Genomic DNA, 17973 nt, shown 5'->3' with positions numbered 1-17973 from the left:
TATAAAAATATAATCTTTTGACTTTTTAATGTTATTTTTATTCTTAATTTTTTTTAGCAAGTTTGTGAAAATTTTCATAATAATAATAATAATGTAATAGTAATAGACTTTCTTATTGAACTTATTTATTTATTTATTTTTTTTTTGTTGGGATTTATTTATTTATTTTTTGAAAAACCTTATTGAACTTATTATTGAGTACGATAATAAGAAAGAAGGGATAGGCATGGCCAACTCAATTTTATGATATTTGTAGAAATATTTATGAAAATTACACATTTTATGGTTTTTATAAAATATAAATTTTTTTCTTTCTTTTCAATAAAGTTATTTTAGGAGAAAAATTTAAAAAAAAAAAAAGTTAAAAAAGGTAACTAAACTGGTTACCCTAAGCAGATTTTCCCATATTTTTTTTTTTTTAGTTTTTTTCTATAAAAAATCTTTTTTTTTACAAAAAGTCATATTTTTGTAAACTTTTGCTAAAAAAATCGTACAAATGAAAATTCCCTTATTGCAGCCTCTTACACTTATAGCTGGTATTGGCCCATGATGGATAAAAGTGTACATTACTAAATAAGTAGGGCTATTTTCAAAAATATGGGAAAAATTATTAAGGTTATGATAAATATGGCATAAAAAGTAAATACCACTAAATATGGCATTATCTAACCAATCAAACTAAAAATATGGTTTTTTTCTAAAAAAAACCATACAAAACATTAAAAAGAAATCTGAATTTAAAATTCATAAAAAATAAAAACTTAATTAAATTACTATAAAAAATATTAAAATTCCCTTCATATTTATTTTTTTTAAAAAAATAAAACAAATAAAACTATAGTGATTGCCGAAAATGTCACTCGTGTTGGAAAAGTCACCGGAGTTTACTGTCGGCACCGGAAAAGTCGTCGGAGTAGCCGCCGGTGCCGAAAAAGTCGCCGGAGTTGCTGCCGGCGCCGAAAAAGTCGTCAGAATTAGCATTGTCGCTGGAAAAATCACCAAGAAACCGGTTTCTTGATGTTAGAAACCGGTTTCTTGGTGATTTTTCGGTAATTTTACCAGTGACAATGCCAAGTCCGACGACTATTCTGGAGTTTGATGTCGGTGCCGAAAAAGTTGCCGGAGTAGTTCCTGGTGTTGGAAAAATCGCCAGAGTTATTGCCGGCGTAAAAAAAGTCGTCAGAACTGGCATTGTCGCCAGCAAAATCATTAGAAAAATCACCAAGAAAGTGGTTTTTTCGTCAAGAAACTGGTTTCTTCACCAAGAAAGTGGTTTCTTCATCAAGGAACTAATTTTGTTACACAACAATAATAAAGATTATGAAAACAAAACAAAAATGATATACACTGAAAATAATTGAAACCAGTTTCATCAATCAACCAAATAGAGAAAAAAAATATAAAAAAATTACCAAGAAACTGGTTTCTTCATCGAAACCGAAAAAAAACCAGCTTTCTTGGTGATTAGCCGAATAATTTTTCCGTGACAATGACAATTTTGACGAATTTCCTAGAGTTTCTTGTTGGTACCGAAAAAGTCACCGAGTAAATGTCGGTGTATTAGTCGTCAGAGTTGCTACCAACGCTAGAAAATTCGTCAGGCCATTGTCGTCAGAAAAATTACCGGAAAAATTACCAAAAAACCGGTTTCTTCATCAAGAAACCAGAAACCAGTTTCTTGGTAATTTTTCTGGCGACTATGCCAATTCTAATGACTTTTCTGAAGTTTACTGTCGGTGCCGAAAAGTTGCTGGAGTAGCTGCTAGCGTCAGAAAAGTCGTCAGAATTGGCATTGTCAACGGAAAAATCATCAAAAAACCGGTTTCTTAGACTTCAAGAAACCGGTTTCTTAGACTTTAAGAAACCGGTTTCTTGGTGATTTTTCAGTGATTTTTCCGACGAAAATGCCAATTCTGACGAATTTTCCGGCGCCGGCAGCAACTCCGACGACTTTTCCGGCACCGACAGCAAACTCCGGTGACTTTTCCGGCATCAATGACAAATAAAACTTCCTAAACAAATAAAAACAGTAAATATGGGATTTAGAAACCTAATTACATATATATGGCATATCAAATACCATACAAAAACCTAAAAATAAAAAAATACCATATAAATTGGCCAAACTTAAATGTGCCATATTTATCATAAGAACTTTTAAAATCCCATACTAAGTGTAATTTTCTGTAAAGGCTTGGATAAGAATCTTCATGAAATGCCTATCAAGAGTTTTTCTATTAATACATCCATTAAATTTTGGAAAATGCAGTCCAATTCCAAAAATTAGATTGATTACAAAATCAGTTAAACAACCTAAGAAAGTTCTTAAAGTAGATAATAGTATACAATAAATATATCAAATGAGCACATGAGATCATACTAATATATCGTTCAATTGGAAGAAATAAAAATATAAGAATAAAAATAAAATTGAATCAAATTTAAAATGCATAAAAAAAACTGACAATTTTTTTTCTCTACTTGTATTGGAATGATCTTTTTTTCTATTTTAAAATAGAATAGTCACTCCACCAATATGATGGAAAAATTATTCCATTTAGAATGACATTCAATTACTTAAAAATGCAACCAAATAAAAAAAATAAAATAAAAATTGTTTCTTTTCCATTCCATTCCAATTTATCTGACCAAACACCACCTAAGAATAAAAGAGTCTTTAAGGGTTTGGTTGGTTTGTGATTCAAAAATTGTGTTTTTTAAAAATGTGTTTTGGAAATAAAAGTGAAAATTTGTTTCTAAATATGTGATTAATTGTAGTGTGATTTAATGTTTTTGAGTTTTAAAAAATTAAATATGTGATTGGTTGGGAATCTCAAATTAAAAAAGTAAGAGAATAATTGGAGAGTTTTTTGATTCAATGATTTGAAAACACAAAAAATATAAAAATAGTGTTTTCATTTTTTAGCCTAAAACTCAAAATAGTATTCAAATTTTGTTTTTGAAAACACTCAACCAATCAAGAATTCTTAAGTGGACCCCACCATTTTAATTTTCAAAAACATAAAATAGTTTTAAAATCCTAAACCAATCACACCCTAATCTCATAAAGTGTCCTTCTTTGGTCTCATAGTAACATAAGATATTATTACAAGCAGGGAATAAAAAACAGTTCTCATGATTACTGTCTTCTCTTGTGGCGGTTTTTACAGCTGATTCTTTGACAAAAGTGGTGATTTTTTTGACACTCTTTTTTGTCCATCTTCACCTGCAAGCAAATACATATACATCCCAGATACACAGCAAAATTTCTCAAGCCAAGAACTCAGTTCAAAAGTTACTTTGGACAAAGTTTCTTCTTTGAGACTTATAATAAAGAGTAATAAGGCAACAATGCTTAAACTCCCAAGGGTTTGCCAAGTGGCAAAGATGACAGTTAGGATGTGTGGTAAGGCATATGGTTTCCATGTTTGATTTTCCATACATCAAATTCTCGAGGCCATTGGGGGCAAACTCTGATGGACACCATAGGCCTAAGGTTTTACTTATGTGAGAAGGGGTAAACAATGCTGAGTTGGCTAGTGAGAGTCTTTTGGTGATTTTGTGTAGGGTGAGCTGCCTTTTGTTGTGTGAGTAAAGCTAGAATCGGTTATGCAAAGATTAGAGTAATTCTCTCTGCATCATGGGGAGCTTTTGCTCTCTACTTCTGTAAGAGACCTTGGTCTCAAGTTTTCCCTCGAATGAAATAACAGCTCCCCATTTCATCTCTCTCAAGCTACTGTTCTATTAATTACTGTTGTGTGTGAAATTACTTACTGTTCTGAGTTTATTGCAGCAGGTACTCATCAGAGTCATGGTTGAGTTGTTAGGGCTTCGAGGGACTAGGTTGAAGTGCACACAAGCTAGTCCGAAATATCACTTATGCAGCAGCTGCTACTGGATTCATCCACCTTCTGCAAAGCTTTTCCTCCACCCTCTCCGCCACATCTACCTTCCCATGTATTCTACAAGCACCCAACAAAGCATTCCACAAGGCTTCGTCTAACTCTATTTTCATACCCAAAATCAACTCCTCTGCTTCCTCTACTCGTCCAGCCCTCCCTAACATGTCCACCATACATGTATAATGCTCCAACACAGGTCTTATTCGAAACTTCTCTTCCATCATATTGAAATACTCTTTCCCCTTCTCTATAAACCCGCCATGACTGCAGGCTGTAAGCACCGTCGTAAAAGTCACACTATCTGGCCTCTCACCGGCCTTTAACATCATATCAAACAATCCAAACACCTCACTAAAACTCCCATGCATACCATACCCTGCCATTAGTGCAGACCATGAAATCTCATTCCTCAGAGGCATTTGATCGAACACTCTACGAGCGCCAACTAAATCACCACACTTGGCATACATTGTGATCAATGCATTCGAGTTTGGCAAGTCTAAGCCAAACCCATTAACCAAAACAGCTCCATGTACTTGTCTACCGAGCCTTAAGGCCGACAAAGCAGCACAAGATTTGAGCACAGGAAGAAGGGTTTGGTGGTCAATGGGTTTGTGTGCAAGAAGCATTTGGTGAAATATATGAAGAGATTGGGAGAAAAGATTGAGAGAGGAATGTGCTCTAATGAGGGTGTTAAAGAGGAATGTTGGTTGGCGATTGGCGAAAGAGAAGAGAAGATTTGCTTGATGCAATTGGGCACAACAAGCATAAGAAGCTATAAGTTTTGTTCTAATGAAATCATGACTTGAAATTCCAAGCATCAAGGTTTGAGCATGGATTTGCTTTAGGCTTCTGAGGTTCTTAGTGGAAAAGCTAAGTTCAAGGAGATTGGCATAGAATGGTATGATATTGAATAAAGTCATAATCTTCAATCCTGAGAAGAAAATAATAACAGATGATATATATATAAATATACAATGTGTAATCTGTAATGGTTAATTTTTCTCATAAACACCAAAATCTTGATATATATTTTACTTAAACTAAGTAACAATCAGAATAAGAACAAATTAACTGATTAAACAAGCTTAATATGCAAGAATATAGTCTGGATTTGATGTTCTTATTCAAGGTATTTATGATCACAGTAGTATCTCCCAAAGGCAATTAAGCACATACCAATAATAAATATTGAACTCATTTTTATCATAATGAGTAGAAACAAAACAATTTCAGTTTCAGATGCAGATGCAGATTCAAAGAAAAAATTGAATAACATAATATATCTATATATATAACATATACACAGAGAAAGATGGAGAGATTAAATGTACCTTTTGTTTGAAGCCGTGGCACCGTGACAGAGAGCTAGTCCGAGGGAGATAAAGTTGCTACCTTTTTGCGCCAGCGCCGTCGCTGCTGCGCTGCCGTACTGGTTTTTGCATCGCCGAGGAAGATGGAGAGATTAACGAAGCCGCCAAACGGTCGCGAGAGAGGGAAAGATTGAATAAGTATGCTAAATTTTATTTTAATAGAAATTTAAATGGATATTTTGCTTAGATTTTATTTTGTCTTTGGATATAATAGAAATAGCATTTATGGCACAATTTAAAAAAAAAATAATATGCATATTTATTGTAATAGAAATTTAAATGGATATTTTTATGGAATTAATGTGATATATTTTTTGAAAATATTTAGATTAGATTTAATTTTGTCTTTGAATTAAAAATTATAACATTTATGAAACAAAACAAAAAATAAAATGAATAGGGAAACTTACAAAAATACTGGAATTTGAGTTAACTTTTATAAAAATACTGTCACACGGAAATCTTTTCAAAAATACTGTGTTTTTATAAAACACCAGTAAAACACAAAGCAGAACAACTCAAAACAACAGTAGAACACTAGTAAAACACCAGTAGAACACCAGTGAAAACTTAACACTGCATACTGCATTATGAAACTTATAAAAAATACAGTAAAAGAGTAAAAAATTCCGCCTGGCAGTATTTTTGTAAGAAAATGGCAAAAGTTAGTATACCATGTAAATTTCTCAATGAAAATGACGATTGTGGCCCACAACACATTAAAATGGCATTTCTAAAATTAAATAAATTAAAGGCAAGCCCACAAAAAGAGCCCACCATCCGGCCCAAGAAGACCCAATAACCGCTGCGCGTCCCACTAGCCACGTGTCGCGCGCAGGAGCTTCACGCGTCCTTCTTGTGTCTCACTTTTCATACGCGCGTGTGAACTTCACCTCCTCACCTGGTTCAGGTGTGTGTGCGCGTCATACACAACCCCCGCAAGTGGGATTGCCTTTCACGCATGGTCCAAAGCACCACAAAACTCACTCCTTTTCTTCTGCACGCGACAAGTGGCGTCGTTGTGTCATCGCTTCTTCTTTCTTCTAATGATAGATTGACACGTGTCAGAGTGACAGCATAAATACCAATTGAATCTTGACACATGTCACTCCAGTTTTAAGAATTTTTTGTTTTTTTGGACACAGTTTTAAGAAATTTTATTCAAGAATCAAGACCATTTTAGGAGGTGCCTGCAAAGCCACTATGACACCAAAACCACTATGAAAGATTGCCACGTGTCAAAGTGACACTAAAAGTACCAATCCAAACTTGCCATGTGGCATCTAAGTATTAAGAATTTATTTACTTTTAAAGATAAATGCTAAAAGTAGTCGTATTACTAGCATTATTCTATTAATATCTATTGACTCTTATAAAATTTAATATAGTAATTTTTAAAGAATTGTTAGCTAATCACAAAAAAAATATATTATGTTAAAAAAAAAATTTTAAATTATACTAATAGTAATATAATATTTATTTTCATTCATACACAATTTATATTAAATTTAATTACATGCTCCTTATAAGCTTAAGATTTTAAATCAAAATAGTTTCCAACACAAAAATCCACAAAAAAAGCTTCTTAATTTGTAGTTTTTTATAATTAATTTTAGAGAATTGATAAAGGATACTTAAGAGGGATGCAGAAGATTAAATCAAGAAAGAAGAACCAAAACATTAAAAAAAATTGAGGTACTCGTAGTAATCCTTATAAGTAATAATTTTGTTACTAATATAATTTAATATCGAATTTAACTTATTTTAATTTGATAAACATCAAACAATTATAAACAATATGTAATAAAATGAGTTCTTTTCTTATTATGGTTGACGAATTTTTAATTTGGTATTTATTTTTATATTGATTTTTTTAATATTATAAAACCCTAAATCTAAAGTAAACTCATCTGCATTGACTCATTCACTCTCATCTCATTTCAGTCTCTCACTCCAATTCTCTCGATCCACCTCTCTCTCTCTCATCTCCATTTTTTCCGGCGACCGGCTTTGACAGTCTCTCCTCGCTCTGTATGACTCTCCAATAGGTATTCAACATTTTTACCTTCTCCGATCTCGTAACAACTAATTTGTTCATTTAATTTTTTTGTGTTCATTATTGCTATTTCTTGACAGAAAATGTATGAGTATTAATGATTTATAATTTTTCTGCTCATTATTGTAATTTTAGGATCAGATTCGTTGTTTTTGACCCTATTTTTTCATTTCTTAATTTTTTTAGTGAAAGAAGATACTAGAACTAGCTAGCTTACTATCTAGACGACGATGAGGAAGTGGACTATTCCTTCGGTTCTTCTTCTCCTCTGCCTTCTCTGTCTTCTACCAGATCAAGGTAATCTTATGTCTTTCCATTTGGATCTTTGTACTTTTTCCGCCATTTTCAAATTTGAATAGATCTTGGACACATTTGATACTGTTCATCTTTCTAATGCTGTAATTCATCTTAGATCGTATATAGTTAAGCTCATCTCATTCCTGAGAATCAGCTGTTTTTTCTTCTCGGAATTAACTTTGAATGGATCTTGTACACATCCGATACTGTTCATCTTCCTCATTTTTTGATGAAATTCATCTTAAGATCGCATATAGTTAAGCTCTTTCGTGAGAAACAGTTGTTTTTTAGAATTAACTTGCTTAATGTGAATGTTTTGGGGATCTGTGGCGGTTCAGGTCGTAAAATACACGTAAATGCGGAGGACAACTCCGATGAGCTTGTAGATCCACCGAAGATCGAAGACAAAATCGGTGCCGTTCCAAATGGTTTATCTACCGACTCCGATGTCGTTAAGAGGTTTGTACAAACCTCTTTTCTTCGTCTCGTTTACGTTATTAGCTCACTTTACTGTATTTTTGGTTTATTTTTTGAATTTATTTAAGTGATAAATTACAAAAGTTGCATTTCTTTTTAGGGAGGCGGAGTCAATTTCAAGGAGATCTCTTCGCAACACTGCGGAGAAGTTTGAGTTCCAGGCAGAGGTGTCTAGACTCATGGATATCATTATCAACTCCCTTTATAGTAACAAAGACATTTTCTTGAGGGAATTGATCTCCAATGCTTCTGATGTAAGTTTGTTTAGTTGTTATCATTCTTATCACCTTAATTAATTGCTGCCCAGATTGGAGTTGAGTTTAATGTTAAAACTTTGATAACTTTTGTTAGGCATTGGACAAGATTAGATTCCTTTCCCTCACAGACAAGGAAATTTTGGGCGAAGGTGATAACGCTAAGCTTGACATTCAGGTTAGTTAGTGTTGTAAGACATAAAAATTAATGCGTTTGGATTGGACATAAGTATGGTGCTATATATAATGCTCTTAACTGAACAACTGAAAATGAAACAAAACATTATTACAGATTAAATTAGACAAAGAGAAGAAAATCCTTTCAATTCGTGACAGAGGTATAGGCATGACTAAGGAGGACTTGATTAAGAACTTGGGTACTATAGCAAAATCTGGGACATCAGGTATGTATAAATTAAAACATTGACAATTATAGTGTAATTTTTAACTATTAGAAGGATTATATTGATTTGGAAAATGTCCTTATCTGCAGCATTTGTGGAGAAGATGCAGACCAGTGGAGATCTCAATCTCATTGGTCAATTTGGAGTGGGGTTCTACTCTGTGTATCTTGTTGCGGACTATGTTGAAGTCATTAGTAAGAACAATGATGACAAACAGTAAGTATCATGCATTGAGACAAGGTTTCAAAATCATTACAAACACACACATATATCGAGTAATCTGACAATGATAAAAAAAACTTGTCTATATAGGTACGTTTGGGAGTCAAAGGCTGATGGTGCGTTTGCTATTTCTGAAGATACATGGAATGAACCACTAGGACGTGGAACTGAGATCAGATTGCACCTTAGAGATGAAGCTGGGGAGTACTTGGAAGAGAGCAAGCTAAAGGTGAGTGTAGTCAGTTTTTATTTTTTAAAATAATTAGTTACTCGTCTTATCATAGTAAGGAGCAACTACTTCTCGGTATCTCTTATTTGTATTGCTATGATTATCTTGCATTATTTCTTGTGATTCTGACATGCAGTTGTAATCTTGTTATAGGACTTAGTAAAAAGGTATTCTGAATTCATCAACTTTCCCATATACCTCTGGGCAAGCAAGGAGGTTGAAGTAGAGGTTCCTGCTGATGAAGATGACACTAGTGAAGAAGAGGAATCAAGTATGCTTTATTCTATTCAGAATCTATTTCTTTCATTCGGAGCTTGTTACTCATAGCAGAATTCCATATATGATTTGTATTTAAATTTTGCTGTTTGTAATTTCTGTTTACATGTTCTTGCTCCTTTAATCATTTAAACAGCTGAAACTAAAACATCTGAGGAAGAAGAGGAGGATGCTGAGAAAACTGAAGATGAAGACTCCGAGAAAAAACCAAAGACAAAGAAGGTGAAGGAAACAACTTATGAATGGGAACTTTTGAATGATGTCAAAGCTATTTGGCTGCGGAGTCCCAAGGAGGTGACAGAAGAAGAGTACAACAAATTCTACCACTCTCTTGCTAAGGTACACATGTACAGAAGCTGCAAATATGTTATACGTTGGGTTTAATTGTTTTAGGCCTGTCACACACATATTCTTAGCTTTGAATCTTCTATGTTTTCATACAGGATTTCAGTGATGATAAGCCTTTAACATGGAGTCATTTCACTGCTGAAGGTGATGTGGAGTTCAAGGCTGTGTTGTTTGTGCCCCCTAAAGCTCCTCATGATCTTTATGAGAGTTACTACAACGCCAACAAATCCAACTTGAAATTATATGTCAGAAGGGTTTTCATCTCAGATGAATTTGATGAGCTTTTGCCAAAATACTTGAACTTTTTAATGGTAATGCAGGATAATACTTTAAAGTTTAAGCATTATGTTTGAGAGATTGTTTTCTAATTGGCTTCCACTTTGAACAGGGTCTTGTTGATTCTGACACTCTCCCACTCAATGTGTCGAGAGAAATGCTTCAACAGCACAGCAGTTTGAAAACTATCAAGAAGAAGCTTATTCGCAAGGCACTTGATATGATTCGTAAGCTTGCTGAAGAAGATCCCGATGAGGCCAGCTACAAAGATAAGAAAGGTGTGTTGTCTGTCTGTTCATGTTTGCTGGTCTACAACCTGTCTGTTATTTTAAATGCTAATGAATTCCTTACAATTCTCTTTTCTTCGATTTTTGTTGGAATCAGACGTTGAAAATGCCGGCGATGATGAGGAGAAGAGAGGTCAGTACACAAAATTCTGGAATGAATTCGGAAAGTCTGTCAAATTAGGTATCATAGAGGATGCCACTAACAGGAATCGTTTGGCTAAACTTCTAAGATTCGAGAGGTAATCTACCGTTAAAATTTAATTTTCATAGGTTCGAATTTTACATTTTGTGAATTTTCATGGGTTCATGTCGTTAATATTGTTTATTGATTTTTCTTACAGCTCCAAGTCTGATGGCAAACTAACATCCTTGGATCAGTACATTTCAAGAATGAAATCAGGACAGAAGGATATATTCTACATTACAGGAACCAGCAAAGAGCAATTGGAGAAATCTCCTTTCCTCGAGCGTCTTAAAAAGAAGAACTTTGAGGTATCAATTCATGTCTTTGATCCTTGAATAAAAAACCTTTACCTATTCACATTACGGGTTTCTCACTTTCTTCAACTCTTGCAGGTTATTTTCTTCACAGATCCCGTTGATGAATACCTGATGCAATACTTGATGGATTACGAAGACAAGAAGTTCCAAAACGTGTCCAAGGAGGGATTGAAACTCGGTAAAGACTCAAAAGACAAGGAGTTCAAGGAGTCATTTAAGGAACTCACCAAGTGGTGGAAGAGCGCTCTTGCGAGTGACAATGTTGATGATGTGAAGGTTTCCAACCGTTTGGATGACACTCCTTGCGTTGTTGTTACCTCCAAGTATGGTTGGAGTGCAAATATGGAAAAGATTATGCAATCTCAGACTCTATCTGATGCTAGCAAACAAGCATATATGCGTGGTAAGAGGGTGCTCGAAATCAACCCCCGACACCCAATCATCAAGGAACTCCGAGAGAGAGTTGTTCAGAACCCAGAGGTGTGAATGAATGATTACACCAGCTCCTGTTTTTTGCTTTTTCTCTCATGCATTTACTGACATGTTTTCCGTCAATATCTTCAGGATGAGAACGTGAAGCAAACAGCACAACTCATGTACCAGACTGCACTCATCGAGAGTGGCTTCAATCTTCCCGATCCCAAGGACTTTGCATCTCGAATCTACAATTCCGTGAAGTCCAACCTGAAAATCAATCCAGATGCAACGATCGAGGAGGATGATGAAGTTGAAGAGGTTGAGGCAGAAAGTGAGACAAAAGAATCTGCTGCCACCACCGGAGACGATGGTGATGACGCCGGATCTCTCAAGGACGAATTGTAGTTTTGCCTGAAGAGGGCAATGGAGTCGTTTTAATTTTTATTGATAGGGATTTTGTTAAAGTTTATTTGTGTTTCATGGTTCAGTCAATGAGACATGCATGCAGCACAAACATTAACGAGTTTTTATTTTTATAGAGACAATAGACATCATTGAGTTATACATAATAAACAGCTTATTAGTTACCTAATTAACTTATATGGTCTAATTAGTATTATCACTCACGTAGCTATAATTAACATACATTATTGATAGCAAATTTTTTAAAAGCAACAGAAAAGAAGAGGGTAAAAAAGGGCCAATAAATAATAATACATATTAATTAAAGGTTTGGAATTTTCTTTTCTTGACGTATATCATAGAATTTTGAAAATTTCTCTCAAATTGTTAAAATATTGAGATGGTTAAATTAAATGATTTTTGTCTTGTTCAATTTTATTAAGGTAGTAATTATTTATGTACCAAATTGTGTTTAACTTTAATGTATATTGAATTGTGCTTTTCAAATTTTAATATATAATAAATGGTGTTTTCGAACTTTTATTTACCTCTTGCTTTTTAAATAAAATTGGACGAAAATTCTAACAATCTCAATCGAGAGAAATTTATATTGACTTACAAAAATTACAATAACGATTTGGTATATGTCAATAATTAATCTAATTATTATTAGTGGGAATTAGATTAGAATAGAGATGGCCCTACGAAAATAAATATAAATATATAGTAGTAGATGATAACCTAGTTTGGGAAGATTGAAATTGTTGATTAAGTAATGTATGTCGTTTGAAATTTAGGATTGATTAAATGAAAAAGATACTGAAGAGTACATATAGAGTTCATATATTTATATGAGCTATTGTTGCATTGTTAGTGTATAGAGAATTAATAATGATTGATTTTATTGTCTTATTAACTCTCAATAAATAATAGATAATAAAATTTTTTTGAAAAGATAATAAGTCATTTTATTAGTTGAACGGTTAATAAAAATCAAAGAATAAATCCTCAACTCACGCAGCAAAGCCTCAAACTCATCTACAATACAACCAAAGTAAAATTGCATAGTTACCCGACTATACACAATTTGTTTCCACCATAATATTATTTCACGCATTACTCTTAATCCGACTAAGAGCTTCTTTGACCCCCAAGTGCTTCGGCTAGGTCTGGTTGAAGGATGCCCGCACAAAAACTCAATATAGCACCCAACAACAAAGAATCATCATGGACACCACAAGAAAAACTAAAATAAAATATGGGTTTAAATGTGTGCAATGAAATATATATGGTTAATTTAGGTTGTGTTAGTAAAAACTACTTGACTTACATTGGAATGGAGCTAGTAGTAGTAGTCACCTTAAAGTAGATTAAGTACTTAATAGACAACATAATGATTGATTTAATTTTCTTGTCATGATTTTCCATTTAGTTTATGATCAAGTAGATATAAAAATTTTATTTAATAGAATAAAGTTAGATATAAAAAGGGTAACAATGATATCATATATATGGTTTGCAAATTACTATAATTTATAATTCCTAATGGACATAGTATGGTCCTAAAAGTATTGTAATAAAGTTAAAAAGGATATTCATACCCTTATATTTTATTCTTTTTCTAGTACACAATTTTAGACTTTCATAAACTATGGTAATACCTAATTTCTTTTTCTTTATCTTTTTTTTAGAGAGATTAACCATCAAACTTTTGTAACCGTCCCAATGAGCATGAATCTCTCTTTATATGTATATATAGCAAATAAATATATGTCAACAAGGCCATGAATTTGAATAGGAGCTAGTGCCTATATAGCTATAATAATAACTTTACAATAACATTTATAGTAACCTATCATAGCATTTCCATAATAGCCTTACCATATCACATCTTTCTCTCTTATACTTAGCCAAAATTCAATCTTATGAAGAAGCAAAGATGACACAAAATCATCACACAACACCCAAACATAATGAAAATCTCAACATAATCTTCATCACCACAACCATGTTCATACTATTCCTACTCCAACACCTCATTCCAACAACTTTAGGCCACTCATTAGCCACTGATAAAACATCTCTTCTCACCTTCAAGAAAACAATCTTCCATGACCCTTACAAAACCCTTTTCAATTGGAACCACACCGTCCATGTTTGTCATTTCAACGGGGTCTTTTGCGACCGTCACCACCACCGCGTGGCTCAGCTCATCCTCAACGAAAGCCAGCTCGCGGGACTCCTCTCGCCCCACCTTTCTAACCTCACCGGTCTTCGCATTCTTGTCCTCATAAACAACCACCTTTATGGATCATTTCCACAAGAGTTTTCTTCTCTTAGAAACCTTCATTATCTTCGGTTAGATGGGAACCTATTGCAAGGTTCAATACCAGACTACATTGTCCATCTTCCTAAGTTGATTGGTGTTGTTTTCTTAGGTAACTGTTTTAACGGTTCACTCTCATCTTCTTTCTTCTCTAATTGTTCTACCACTTTGGAATCATTTGATGTTTCTGATAACAAACTTAGTGGGAATTTCCCTATTACTATTGGGAATTGTAAGAACTTGTGGAGTCTTAGTCTTTATAACAATCATTTCAATGGTGAACTTCCTCATTCTTTGATCAATACTTCAATTGGGAATTTAGATATTGAGTTTAACAACTTCTCTGGTGAGTTACCTTATGAAATTGTTGGGAATTTGCCTGGTTTAATGTACCTTCATCTGTCATATAACTCAATGGAAAGTCATGATTCAAACACCAATCTCACACCTTTCTTTGATGCTCTTGTGAAGTGTTCTAGCTTGGTTGAGTTGGAGTTAGCTGGTATGAAACTCGGTGGAAGATTGCCTGATTCAGTTGGTGAACTTGGACCAAATTTTTCATCTTTACAACTTCAAGAAAATAGATTGTTTGGAACAATTCCTCCCAACATTTCAAACCTTAAAATGCTTAACATTTTGAACTTGACATCAAATCTTTTGAATGAAACTATTTCTGTTGAGATTGGAATGTTCCAAAACTTAGAGCAACTTTTCTTGTCACACAACAAATTCTCAACTCCAATTCCAAACATATTTGACAGATTTCCTGCTCTAGGACTTCTTGATCTTTCTCATAACGAATTCAATGGCGAAATCCCATCAACTATAGCTAATTTGACAAGACTAAATTTTCTTTTCCTAAACCACAATCGCCTTTCGGGGAAAATTCCTCACTCATTAGGACGATGCTCAGAGCTACACAAGATTGATTTGTCATACAACAGATTATCAGGAACAATCCCATCTGATATCTCAAGTTGGAATGAAATTAGAATCTTTATCAATTTTTCTCATAATCAACTTGAAGGGTCATTGCCATTAGAACTAAGCAAGCTAAAAGATGTTCAAGAGATTGATTTGTCTTCAAATCGCCTCGGTGGAACCATCTTTCCTCTCATATCAAGCTGCATTGCTGTTAGACTAATCAACTTTTCACACAATTCCATCACAGGCAAACTTCCTAACTCCTTAGGTGAGTTAAAGAATCTTGAAGTGTTTGATGTTTCAATGAATCACTTATCAGGAATGATTCCACCAACTCTATCCGAAATCCATTCACTAACATATCTAAACCTTTCATTCAATGATTTAGAGGGAATCATTCCCTCTAATGGAATCTTCAACTCAATCACTTCACTTTCCTACCAAGGAAATCCTCATCTCTGTGTAAGAATCTCTAAGGTACCCGCTTGTCCTCGCAAGAAACAATTCTTTCACTCGCGAAATTCCCTTGTTATACTTTTCTCAATACTCATATTCATATCAGCATTCTTCACCATAATTTGTTGTGTCATTAGAATCCAAAGAAGACAACAAGTTGTTGGAAGAAAACCAAGATTAAATTCCTCTGAACCAATCCCAAAATTTCCAAGAATTACATACAGAGAACTGTTTAAAGCCACTGCAGGGTTTGATGAGCAAAGACTAGTTGGGTCAGGTAGCTATGGACATGTCTATAAAGGAATTCTTTCAGATGAGACAACAATAGCAATCAAAGTTTTACATGTTCAATCAACAAATTCAACAAAGAGTTTCACTAGAGAATGTCAAGTCTTGAAGAGAATTAGACATAGAAATCTAATAAGGATCATAACAGCTTGTAGTTTGCCTGATTTTAAGGCTCTTGTTCTTCCTTACATGGCGAATGGAAGCTTGGAAAGTCGGCTTTATCCACCGGGGACAAGTTGTTCTGATCTGAATCTTTTACAAAGAGTGAATATTTGTAGTGATATAGCAGAAGGGATGGCATACTTACACCATCACTCTCCTGTTCGAGTTATACACTGCGATTTAAAACCGAGCAATGTTCTTTTAAATGATGACATGACGGCTTTAGTTTCTGATTTCGGTATTTCCAGGCTTGTCATGACGGCAGGAGGAGGAAATGTTGCAGCAGCAGCAGCAGCCTTTGAGAATATGGGAGAGTCTACTGCAAATATGTTAGCAGGGTCAATTGGCTACATTGCACCAGGTAAAAACATCCAAAATTTACACAAAATACTTAAAACTTGTATGTTTTTCTTTTTTTTTTTACATTTATGGATTCTATTAATTTACAAGTTTTCACTTGTATTTTTTTTTTCCAAAAAACAACATTGTTTTCTCGTTAATTTTCTGTAGCAGCAATGTGAAAACAACGAAAATATAACCCTTTGTAATTTTGTAAAAAAATTATAGATTTGTGTTTTCATAAATTTTTTGTCTTTTTTAAGTATTTATGAAAATAAGTTTTTGGCGGCTACACTCTCTTAATTATTGTTTCACTTGCATTTAATCAGTTAAGTTCAAATTTTGGCGGTAAAACCCTCCAAACTATTGAACGGGTAGTAAATTTAAGGTGTCGTCTGGTTAACTGCTACCATTGATTGTTTATGTGTATACTCTCTTATACACGTGACACATTTATATTGGTACACCTAATATTATTATTTAAAAATTATTTTCAAAATTTATTTTAAATTAAATAAAATTATAAAAATAAAAAATGTTATAAAATTTGAAATAATTTTTATTTTTTTAAAATAAGAATATTAGATGTACCAATAAAAACGTGTCACGTGTACAAGAGTGTGCACATAAGCAGTATGGATGACACCTTAAATTTACTAACAATTCAGTAATTTGAACAAGTTTACAGTTAAAATTTGAGCTAGAAGATTAAATGCAAGTGGAGTGATAGTTGAGAGAATTTAACCGCAAATAATCAGGCACGTTAGTTTAGTCTTGAAATTCTTATAACTCATATATGATTAATTTGATCAATTTTTTTCTTGTTTTGATGCAGAATATGGATTTGGCTCAATGACATCAACAAAAGGAGATGTGTACAGCTTTGGAACTTTAGTACTCGAGATGGTGACAAGAAAAAGACCGACGGACGACATGTTCGGGGGTGAGTTGAGCTTGCATAGGTGGGTGAAGATTCACTACCATGGAATGGTGGAAAAAGTTGTGGACTCTTCTTTGGTGAGAGCTTTAAAAGATCAATTGCCTGAGGTAATGAAAATGTGGGAAATAGCAATTGGAGAGTTGATTGAGTTAGGCATTGTATGCACACAAGAGTCACCCTCCACTAGGCCTACAATGTTGGATGCTGCACATGACTTGGATAGGCTTAAAAGATACCTCAATGGAGATACTACCACAACAACTTTTGCTTCTTCTTTGGGGATATCTTCTTCCACCATTAGTGATTGCTAACATCTCTTTCTTAAAAAAAAAAAAATTAGTAAAAAAAATTTGTGGATATTGCTTTTATGATTATTTCTCCATTGAATAATAATAAGGGTTAATAATGTTTTAAATTATTTATTTTGTAAAATCATAAATTAAACTATGTATTTTTAAAAGAGCAATTTGCGGCGAAACCCCTTTATGTTTTGATTTTTATACACTTAACCCCCTTATCTTTATTTTTGGTGGCAAAACCCCCTTATGCTTTAATTTTTATACACTTAACCCCCTTATCTTTTTTTTTTGTGGCAAAACCCCCTTATCTTTTAATTTTTATACACTTAACCCCCTTATCTTTTTTTTTGGTGGCAAAACCCCCTCATGTTTATTTTTCTTTGCAAATTTGACACGCCAGTACCGTTAAATATCAACAGGATGACCAATGTATACACCTTTGTATATGTAACGGTAAAACCTCGAAGTCGATACAGTAGTAATCCAGTTAGTATTTAACGGTAATATTTAACTAAAAC

General features: G+C 33.7%; 3 protein-coding genes across 4 annotated transcripts; 2 read left to right on the top strand and 1 right to left on the bottom strand.

The window, feature by feature from the left end:
* Positions 1-3085: 3085 nt before the first annotated feature.
* LOC115724211 (putative pentatricopeptide repeat-containing protein At3g11460, mitochondrial) lies at positions 3086-5475 on the bottom strand. The gene is made up of 2 exons (XM_030653693.2): positions 5237-5475; positions 3086-4836 (listed from the first exon to the last, which is right to left on the bottom strand). The coding sequence occupies exon 2, from the start codon at positions 4823-4825 to the stop codon at positions 3878-3880; it is 948 nt and encodes a 315-aa protein (XP_030509553.1). The 5' UTR covers positions 4826-4836; positions 5237-5475; the 3' UTR covers positions 3086-3877.
* A 1631-nt stretch (positions 5476-7106) lies between these two features.
* Positions 7107-11915, top strand: LOC115723183 (endoplasmin homolog). 2 transcript variants are annotated; one of them, XM_030652616.2, is made up of 16 exons: positions 7107-7323; positions 7518-7628; positions 7967-8087; positions 8206-8359; positions 8457-8537; positions 8652-8763; positions 8853-8979; positions 9076-9214; positions 9368-9485; positions 9627-9829; positions 9934-10149; positions 10227-10392; positions 10499-10640; positions 10743-10893; positions 10978-11382; positions 11467-11915. In XM_030652616.2, the coding sequence occupies exons 2-16, from the start codon at positions 7562-7564 to the stop codon at positions 11722-11724; spliced, it is 2460 nt and encodes an 819-aa protein (XP_030508476.1). In that variant the 5' UTR covers positions 7107-7323; positions 7518-7561; the 3' UTR covers positions 11725-11915. The 2 variants fall into 2 exon arrangements, with proteins under 2 accessions (XP_030508476.1, XP_060959540.1); XM_061103557.1 differs by having other exon boundaries at positions 7161-7323; positions 7527-7628.
* Positions 11916-13484: 1569 nt separating this feature from the next.
* Positions 13485-17526, top strand: LOC115722098 (putative leucine-rich repeat receptor-like serine/threonine-protein kinase At2g24130). The gene is made up of 2 exons (XM_030651221.2): positions 13485-16238; positions 17052-17526. The coding sequence occupies exons 1-2, from the start codon at positions 13661-13663 to the stop codon at positions 17465-17467; spliced, it is 2994 nt and encodes a 997-aa protein (XP_030507081.2). The 5' UTR covers positions 13485-13660; the 3' UTR covers positions 17468-17526.
* Positions 17527-17973: the final 447 nt, after the last annotated feature.

Source organism: Cannabis sativa, chromosome 9 (genome assembly GCF_029168945.1).
Source record: "Cannabis sativa cultivar Pink pepper isolate KNU-18-1 chromosome 9, ASM2916894v1, whole genome shotgun sequence".
Classification (NCBI taxonomy): Eukaryota; Viridiplantae; Streptophyta; class Magnoliopsida; order Rosales; family Cannabaceae; genus Cannabis; species Cannabis sativa.
The sequence above is the reverse complement of the archived record's forward strand: the minus strand, read 5'-3'. Positions and strand labels throughout refer to the sequence as shown.

Excerpts from the sequence above, each read along its gene's own strand:
- LOC115722098 (XM_030651221.2), top strand. The coding sequence starts at position 13,661 with ATGACACAAAATCATCACACAACACCCAAACATAATGAAAATCTCAAC. Across the intron at positions 16,239-17,051 it reads AATTGGCTACATTGCACCAG|AATATGGATTTGGCTCAATG; the intron begins GTAAAAACATCC and ends GTTTTGATGCAG.
- LOC115724211 (XM_030653693.2), bottom strand. The coding sequence starts at position 4,825 with ATGACTTTATTCAATATCATACCATTCTATGCCAATCTCCTTGAACTT.
- LOC115723183 (XM_030652616.2), top strand. The coding sequence starts at position 7,562 with ATGAGGAAGTGGACTATTCCTTCGGTTCTTCTTCTCCTCTGCCTTCTC. Across the intron at positions 8,360-8,456 it reads TGATCTCCAATGCTTCTGAT|GCATTGGACAAGATTAGATT; the intron begins GTAAGTTTGTTT and ends AACTTTTGTTAG. Across the intron at positions 10,393-10,498 it reads CAGCTACAAAGATAAGAAAG|ACGTTGAAAATGCCGGCGAT; the intron begins GTGTGTTGTCTG and ends TGTTGGAATCAG.